The 9,732-nt window shown below is 48.2% G+C and overlaps 1 protein-coding gene across 1 annotated transcript; it reads left to right on the plus strand.

Moving 5' to 3' along the window:
- Positions 1-1,463: 1,463 nt before the first annotated feature.
- On the plus strand, positions 1,464-4,845 carry LOC102420449 (lysozyme g-like protein 1; the record flags this gene model as incomplete). Its single annotated transcript, XM_006108873.3, has 4 exons — positions 1,464-1,568; positions 2,482-2,675; positions 4,265-4,397; positions 4,584-4,845. Coding segments are annotated over 4 exons (551 nt in total), but the record flags the coding sequence as incomplete, so codon positions are not given.
- Between the last annotated feature and the right edge of the window lie 4,887 nt (positions 4,846-9,732).

Here is a 9,732-nt window from a genome sequence, read left to right on the forward strand (position 1 = left end):
CAAAAAGGGAAAAGTACATGCTTTTAGAGAAATAAAGGGAGGAAACATAGTTCCTCAAGAAAAGCAATTTCTTTCCCTGGGCTAAAAATTCTACAGAATTCTCAGATGGGGGTCAATCTTACATTCATTCACTTATTTGTTGACCTATTCATTCAACACATATTTTTAAATTCCTATAAGGAATTTTGGGAATGCAGTATAAGGAACTTGGAGAGACATGTGATGTGGTTAGGGAGCGTCTAGGAAGCAGGGAGCAATGAATGACACAACTAGCTACTATGAAGGGTATTTGTCACCAATTACAAAAGTAGGGTGTCCTTATTAAAACATAAAAATGGGCACATTGACTCATTTAGTTTTGAGTATACTCACAAAAGACCATGTCATTTCATTTTTTCATTTCTCTTAGATTATTCATCAAATATTTTAAGAGTAGAAGTAAGTACTCCAAAATACTAGTATTCTCAGATTCAACCCTATAAAGGCCTTAGAAGAGAACCTTAAACTACATTTAGTAAACATGCAGAACACATATACTCATAAGCAATAAACCTGCACTCATTAAGATTTAACGATATAAGCTACTTTCATGAAAGAATAAAGCACATCAAAAAGAGTAATCTAATAAGAAGTCCTTACAGGCTTATAACAGTGGGATGATGATCTCAAGGGGAAATTTCTTGCCACCTGTAGGTATCTTACTACTGGCGCCTGTGCCCTCCTTCCGATGTGCGTGGTGAATTCTCGGGAACGCCCTTCTCCTTAGTGGTCTTTGTGTAAAATTTCTCCTCCCCTTCAGTGCCAGGAGTGAGTGGTAGTTAAAGAAAGCGAGAATAAAGGGCAAAGAGAGAGAGAGGGAAGTGGAAGGAGGGAGCCCCACGTGGAGACCAGGCCTCAAACCTCACCATGTGCCCTCCCTGTCTGCGGTCGTAAGCACCCACGCAGCTGTGCGCCGAGAGCAGGGAAGCCAGCTCCAAGTCACACTTACCAGCAGTCCCTTTGCTTGGGGTCTGGGCTGAGAGCCCAGGGAGGCCCAGGCTTTATACGTGTTTCTCCAGAGCAAACATAGTATCTCACAGACCAACAAGTTAGGGGTGTGGGAGGGAGAAGTGCTGAGAGTTCACACACGATAAAGATAAGACCTAGCTTACAGGATGCACAATCTCTGATTTGACCCTAAGACACCCACTCAACAGCTTTGGACAACCCCAGAGCTTTGCAAGGAGACATGCACCAGCAGTTCCTCTGCAGGATCTGAGGTGAGGATTTAGTACCCAGGAGGTTCTGTGATGATTTCTTAGTCACTGTACAAATTGCAGGAGGGTTTCCATTGCAGAGTGAACTTCTCGTTGTCACAGATTTCAGTACAGCTATGTTTATTCATGTTGCTGCATTCACGGGCAGAAGGATGACCAGAACTGCTCTAGTTCAATGTCTTAGGTTGACATTTTCTCAATTTGTAGACTCATCTGAAAGTGGCAACTGGGGATGCTATGGAAACATCCGAACCCTCGACACGCCCGGGGCATCTTGTGGGATTGGAAGACGCCGAGGCCTGAACTACTGTGGTAGCTAGAACCTCATTGTCCACCTGGCCCCCCTCCCCTCTTCCTTCCTCTCAGAAAGTGATTCCTTCAGGCAAGGGAGGCTCCAACAGGACTCTGCCCCTGCCCTGGTGCCCCACACCGATGCCCCCAGGCATTCCCTACAGGTTTTGATCCTCTCAACAGACCCTTTCGGTCCCCACTGTTTCCCACAGTCCCACCCTACGGAGTGGTGGAAAGAGCACTGGACATAGAGTCCAAAGACATTGTTGAGTGCTGGCTCTGAAGTCCCTTAGCTCCCCTGAGCCTCTGCTGAAATGGGGATAATAGTACCTACGTTACAGTGTTGTTGCGAACTCTGGTCCGTCATGTGCCCGAGGGTGCTTTTGAAACCACAGAAGGGCTGGGAAGGTTAGGTGGGCTGCCGGGGGAAGTGGGCTTGGTTTTCACTTTGCCCAGCACTCTGGTATTTCCTAAAGCGTTAAGCCCGCATGATTGCTGGGAGTCACTGTAGGGTGGAAAGGTGGGCTAGCGTGAGCACGCCTGTCAGGAAAGCTCTCCAAGGAAGGGTGTGGGAGAATTCCTCCCTCACATCATGTGCTTCTTGTAGCTGATGGGCGTGCATTTAACCGGGCAAGTCTGTTTGGATGCTTAGGATGGGGCCAGTGGGGCCTGTGCCCATGCAATTCTCTGGGAGCTGCCCCAGCTGAGGCGCTGGTGGCCACAAAGGACACTGCCTCAGGGGATGCCAACTCAGGCTCAAAGGAGAACTTAATCTCAGTTCCAGGAATGGCCACCAGAGGTCTCAGACCCGAACACGGGCTTCTCAGTCCTCAGCTGCTGCCAGGAGGCTTGGCGTGCATTTTCTCTCTCCTTTTGAGCTCCCGTTTCGGCGTAAGTCACACCAAGCCACACCTTCCTTCTGTGTTTGCTGTAGGAGTCCGTGCTTCTGAGAGGCTGGCTGAGATCGATATGCCGTACCTCCTGAGATATCAACCCATGATGCGCACCGTCGGCCAAAAGTACTGTGTGGATCCTGCAGTGATCGCTGGTGTCGTGTCCAGGGGGTATCCTGGCGGCAACCTTCTGGTCCAGGCTGGCAATGTGGATGATGGAGTCAGGGTGGTGCAGGTAACCCTCCAGGTGGCCACTGTGCTACATGGCACAGCTCCAAAAGGGCACCTTGGGATTTGCTGTGCAGATGGTACTCCTGGGGCAGCCCCGCAGGCTCTCTGCCTGAGAGGGACGAGCAGCACCATTTCGGCTTCATTTTGAGCCACAATTCCTTTTCCAAGTAAGTTAGCTATGTCCAGGGTGTCATCATTGGTACCCTATTCTGGGTTTCTGGTGAGGCTCTGCAAGAGAAATACATAGATCGAGTCCTTGCTCTGCTATTTCGTAACCACATGACCTTGGATAAAGCATTTAATCTCCCTGGGCCGCAGTTTCCTCACCTAGAAAATGCCATCCTCAGAATTGTTATGAAGATTCAATGAAATAATGTGAAAAAGTAGATTCTCAGCAAATACAAATTCCTTTATCCCTGTCTTTCCACACAGTTCTTAGTTCTGAAGGTCACATGCTTTTTAGAACAACTTTTTACTTATTGATTTTTTTTTAGAGAGAGAGAGAGAAAGGGAGAGAGCGAGAAACATTGATTTGCTGTTCCACTTATTTATGCAGTCATTGGTTGATGCTTGTATGTGTCCTGACCGGGGATCAAACCGGCAACCTTGACGTATCGGTACAACACTCTCACCAACTGAGCGACCCGGCCAGGGCCTCAAGTTTTATTTTTGCAGGAATCTGCCTGATAGACTTCAGGGCGCTGGTCATAATTAACCTGCTGTGGAATTAACTGTGGGGGAGAATGGGTGACGGCAGGGGAGATGATGGGACCAGAGTCTTTTCTATTACATGTCACATTGTGATAGTTGTTGAGAAACCTGTCAGTAGTGCAGTCATTGCTTAAACTTTTAGGAAAAAGTATTCTTCAATGAACTTTAGATTGGCTTCCCATTAGTACTTTGTATGACACCATACAATTTAAAAGTATCCAATAATCTGATGAATTTGGGCCTATGAGAAAGTGAGTTTATGAGAAGGTTGTCATTGCTGTAAAGTCACAGGGCAGCCGGAAAATGCAGCCTGGGACCAAGGACAGCCTGGGTGGTTGAGGGCCCCATCGTCCCAGCCACCTGCTCTGCCTCCTTTGTAAAACCTTGTGCTTTCTTGGGAAAAGGATGAGTCCATCTCCTTTAAAGATGAAGAAAGAATTTCCCTGAGTCAGATACTTCTTCTAAATACGGTGAAACACATATGGAATGGTAACCAGGGCTGTGGGACAAAAGTTAGTGGTACCTTTAGACCTTCGGATTGTCTGGAAGGATAATTACAAGTCCGGATAGGAAACCCTTTCTGGGCTGTTGGAGGGTTTGTGGTTGCGGTGTTGAAGGAGGGCAGCAGGCAGGAACCACCCCTCCCTGTCAGCGTGGCTTCCAGCCTGCCTCTCACCAAGGCAGCGGGCGCCTGTCTGCTCCTTCCTTCCTTTGTCCGAATCTTGTAGCTTTACTGCTTGTCCCCAGGGAGACGGAAAGTGGCCTTTGTTCTTCCGCAGGAGGAGGAGAGAAAGGAAGGGACATGAGAAAGCACTGACAGTAGGAAGCCACATCACCCGCCTACCCGGCTCACCTGGCTTCTCCTCTGCCCGCCCCCTCTAGGACACTGGCCACTATGCTCCTACTACCTGGATCAGCGAGTCGCAGCTGTCCCAGATGACTGAAGTCCTGACTGTTAGAATCAAGGAAATCCAGAGGAGGTTCCCGACCTGGAGCCCAGACCAGTGCCTGAGAGGTAGGGGGAGCCCAGGGTCGGCCCTTTATGGCAGGGAACAATAGGGACCAATGTAACACAGGTGCCAGATTCCCCCTGACCTCACTGCTTCCTGGTGAGCACGAGGAAGGGAATCTAAGTTGGCTGCTGAGCACCCTGAAGCACTGAGGGCTGTGGGGTCAGCATTAACCCGTCTCGCCCTTGCAGGGGGGCTCTGTGCCTACGTCGGAGGGCCCAGCTATGTCAGAAGCAGCCAGGACCTGGGCTGTGACTTCTGCAATGATGTCCTTGCACGAGCCAAATACTTCAAGAGACACGGCTTCTAACACTTCAGATCAAACCCAAGGTCATCTCATGCAGGAGGCCTCATCTGTTCCACAGATAAAACGAGCCAATGCACTTATAACTGAGAATCTGAGTTTGACCTGAAGGTTGTCAAAATAACATGACATACATTAAAGAAAGAGCGATTCTCTGCATCTTGTGGTCTGATGTGTGTATGTGTAAGTTAAGGGTTGTGTCTCTTTAAAGGTATTTCCATGGAGGTAAGCTGGAATTCTTGGATTTCAGTGAAATGAATCCTACACCTCATTGACTAGCATGGCCAGATTTAGCAAATGAAAACACAGACAGCTGCCCTGGCTGGTGGCTCAGTTGGTTGGAGCGTCATTGCTTGCACCAAAAGGTTGTGGGTTCGATTCCCAATCAGGGCACATAGCTAAGTTGTTGATTCAGTCCCCAGTCGGGGAGTGTACAGGAGGCAACTGATCAATGATTCTCTCTCTAAAACTCAATAAAAACATATCCTCGAGTGAGGATTAAAAAGACCACACAGATAGCTCAGTTACATTTGAATTCGAGATAAATAATGACCATGGTTTTTAAAATTCTCATGGAAGGGCATGTTTTCTCTTAATTGATGTCAGAGAAAGCAGAATGGAGAGAGAGAGAGAGAGAGAGAGAGAGAGAGAGAGAGAGAGAGAGGGAGAGAGAAACATCGATGTGAGAGAAATATCAATCAGTTGCCTCTGGTATGATCAAATCTGCAGTCTTTTGGTGTACAGGGCTTTGTCCAACCAACTGAGCGAGGGCAAAAATGAACAATTCTTTAAGGTATAAGTCCCATACAATATTTGGAACACATTTGGGCATATGATATTTTACCTGGCAACTCTGTCATTGATTTCTGATAAAAATAATAGTTTCAAATTTAATTGAAAAATTTGATGAGGTAAATTTGATGGTGGCCAGCCCCATCTGCTGGGTAGAGTAGTTTCAGGAGAGGCACTTGGTAACTTTGCAGCATTAGTTTAATCCTACGTCAGTCTCTCTGTCATCTAAGTTCACCTTCTTTCCTTTCCTGGACCACAGAACCTTCAACCCCCAACTTCCCCCAACTCAGTGGAACGATTCCCTTGCTTGGGGCACTCACAGTGGTTCACAGTTGAAGCTGCCTGAGGGACACTGACCATGTCTCTGTTGGTAAATTACTTAATTCTGGGGGGTGCATTCTATAAAAGTAATTAATGTCCCATTCTATCAACTGTACGGTATCACTGCAGAGTGTCCTTCTGGAACAATAATCCTTTTAAGGAGAAATTTTTTTAAGCAACCAGTCTGTGTTCAGCACTATATCAGAGTCTCTGCCCTCAGGAATGGCTGAGTCATAAAGTTTAGTTGCGGACAACAGCCAACTACACGTGTGCACAGGGTACAGACTCAGGGTGTGAACCAAGAGACAGTGTGAGGAGGTCACCTTCTGTGTCAGGTGCCCAGGGAACCTGATTATGACCACTGATGCCCTTGACCTTCTCCAGGGCCACTTCCTTCTTGGTCTCCCCACCCTCTGCCTTCCAAGACCCTCTCAAGGCTGAATCCAGCGGCAGGGTTCCCACCGAGGAGAAATGACCGAGAAGACCTCATGAGCACGTTTCACTGGCACAAGGGAAAGAGACTGAGCACTGGTTAGGAGCCCCCGGTGGGAACCCTTGGGTGAATAAAGTCCTGAAATCACACCCCTGGTGCAGGCTCACGCAGCTCCCACTGGGAACACGTCCACCACCAAGTGGGGGTCACTTGTGTCTGTGGTGACAGTCATCCTGAGAAAACACTCAGTCCAGGAAGGCCAACAAGGAGCGCTGGGACGTCACAGTGGCAGCTCTGACGGAGGCATAAGTGAGTTAGGGTATTAATTAAACAGCTATTAACCAATCCTTGCCAAGCACCTCCTACCTGCCAACCGCAAAGGCACCTCCTTGCTCACAACGGGATCTGGATATAGTAACACGTGGGCACAATAAGCTAATTTGAGAGGAGAGAAATGAAAATTGGCCTGGGTACTGAGGCCTGAGTTCCCAGAAGAGGTTGATTTGGTGCTGAGTTGTCACACCAGCCCGGATGCACGATTCCATGGAACAGACAAAAGAGCTCCCAACAAAAGCTATTAAAACACTTGCTGAGTCCCAGAGCTGGTGAGGGATCAACCTGAGTCCAAACCCAGTGCCACATGCACATAATTTGATGATGATGATGATGATGATGATGATGATGATGAGTGTGTGTGAATGCACACGCATGTGTGTGGTGGGGGTTGGGGTGACCAACAGTGCTGGTTTGCCTGGAGTTGATGGGTTTTCTGCAACATGGAACTTTCAAGGCTAAAATCAGGAAAGTTAAAGGGGAACTTTCTGAACGAGTCCAGGTGAGTTGGCCACCTGAGCTGGGCATCATCCCTTCCAGGAGGTAATTGAAAACCTGTGAGGACAGTTTTCTTCTCTCCCTCCCACCTCACTCTCTTTCTTTTGTTGCCACAACACTGGGGGTGAGTTGGACATCACTGATATTTTGTGGTGGGGCGAAGGATGCTAAACATTTTGCAGTTTGCTCTGGGAAGGATGGCCCACCGAGTGAAGCACATATGCCTGAAGGGATACACTATATATACATTTTAATGTGCTAATTAATGTAATATACATGTTATAAACCTCCTCCCGAGTTAGCCTTTGTCAGCTTTACAACCCGGAAATGTGTTTTCCCCCAAAGATCAGGCAGCCATCCCTTAGAAATATAAACCTCTAGGAAGGAAGTGCCCATGTCCCTGTCGCTGTGGCATCTGCTTCTCATAGAAATAATAATTTCTTTGTTAATCCTCACTGGAGGGTTTGTTTTCCATTAATTTTTAGACAGAATGGAAGGGAGAGGGAGAGACAGAGAGAAACATCAATGTGAGAGAGACACATTGATTGGTTGCCTCCTACACGTGCCCTGACTGGGGCCGGGATGGAGCCTGCGACCCAGGTACATGCCCTTGACTGGAATCAAACCCAGGTCCCTTCAGTCTGAGGGCCAATGCTCTATCCATTGAGCTCTATCTGGCTGGGGCTTTTCCTTAGATTTTAAAAATTAAGTTAATTTAAATGTATTTAGTCTCTGCTAATAGTTCTGTTTTTGATGAAACCTACTCTTTATTTTCCTTTTGAAGTGCTTCTGCTTGCTTGCTTTCTCCCTTCCTTCCTTCCTTCCTTCCTTCCTTCCTTCCTTCCTTCCTTCCTTCCTCTCTTCCTTCCTTCCTTCCTTCCTTCCTTCCTTTCTTTCTTTCCTAGAGGCCTGGTGCAGGAATTCATGCACGGGTGGAGTCCCTCAGGGTGGCCTTCAGGGATCTTGAAACCCACAGTCCAATGATGCCTGCTGCTCCCGCTTATCCTGGCCTTGCTGTGCCTGCTGAGGGCTCCCACCACTGCAATGGTGCTCACCATTGTGAGCCCTGCGTCTGGTGCCCATCCCAAGGGGGGTGGCTGGGACGCGATTGGCCCTCCGGGCAGGTGGTGGGATGCCCTTGCCAGTAGGGGATCCGGATCCATCCCACTGATGTTCGTGCAGGTTGTAGGGAGCCCCTGGTGCCTGGTGGCTGCTTTTATATCATTTCTTCCTTGTGGAGTGTCTAAAGAGGGGAAGCAGCCACAGTGCTGAGGCCGACTTCCAGGAGGCCAGCAGCGCTGTCAGGATCGTGCTGGCAGTGCCGGTCCGTTGGTGCCTGGCCTGTTCTCCGGAGATTGGACCTGCAGGACTACTGAGGGAGTGAGTGGCTGCTGCCGGGCTGGTGGGCTGGGCTGCAGGGATGGGTCAGTCAGCTGAGCGGCACTCCCATTGTGGGAGCGCACACATCACCAGGGAGCAGCTTCCGCGTTAAGCGTCTGCCCCCTGGTGGTCAGTACGCATCATAGTGACCTGTCAACTTGTTGTTCAGTGGCTTAGGCTTTTATATATATAGATGTATTTATTTGATCCTCACCCAAGAATATATTTATTGATTTGAGAGCAAGAGAGGAAAGGAGAGAGAGAGAAACATTGATTGGTTGCCTCCCAAGGATCGAACTCAAAACCTAGGTATGTTCCCTGACTGGGAACTAAACCTGAAACCTTTTGTTGTATGGATGGCTCTCCAGCCGAATGAGCCACCCAGCCAGGGCAGTGCTTGCTCTTTAAACGTATAGTAATTTTAATCTGTGAACCGAAGCATCCATCTTATATAAAAACTGCTGTTTGAAATTTTAAGCCTGCTATTTTGGCTTCTGTAAACGCTTGCTTGGTTAAATAATAAGGAAAATAAGACTACTCCCATTCCAGAGAGGCCATAAACTGTGCCCCAGACAGAGTTGTCAGTGCTGGCACCAGGCCAGGCCTTGAGATATGGTCGCATGGCCCCTTCCCAGCACGAAGGCCTTCTTCCTCAGAAGGCCCAAAGTCTCATTCCAAATTTGGGAGACAAAGGACTGGAAAAAGTATAAATAGAGAAGGTTTCCTCCATGTTGGGGGGCTCAGAATTTGAAAGACACATTTTTCTCTGGGCCTGTGCAGAATTAAATAATAAAATGTAACCCCCTTTCTCTAAGCGTGGCTTGGTTTTTTCTCTGGTCTTCTGCAACAAACCCATTTGCCACTGGGGTGTTGTTTTGCAGGCAGCTATGAAAGCACATACCTACCGTGTCAGCCCAAATGGGTGCTGAAGCCGAGCCATATAGGGGTGTCCTGAGGCAAGAGATTCCTGGGCGTCAGATAATCATTTGTTCTAGGAGGGAGAGAGTAAGGGAGGTTAGTCAGTTGCCACCTGCTTCTCTTTCTCCAAAGCACAGGGTTTCTGTGCTGGCTTGATTGGACACCTGGGGAGCCCTGGACCAGGACAGGTGTAGGCAAGCACTGTTTATTCCCAGGTAGTGAAGCATGATGGAGAAGCAAGATCAACTCCAATAGTTCCCTCCTATTTTACCCCCTTAAATGGGTTCTGGTACCCCATACCAAAAACAATTCTTCGAACACCAGCTGGGTATCCTACAATTCAACCTAATTTTGAAACTGT

The sequence above is a fragment of the Myotis lucifugus genome, unplaced genomic scaffold, assembly GCF_000147115.1.
Source record: "Myotis lucifugus unplaced genomic scaffold, Myoluc2.0 scaffold_4058, whole genome shotgun sequence".
Classification (NCBI taxonomy): Eukaryota; Metazoa; Chordata; class Mammalia; order Chiroptera; family Vespertilionidae; genus Myotis; species Myotis lucifugus.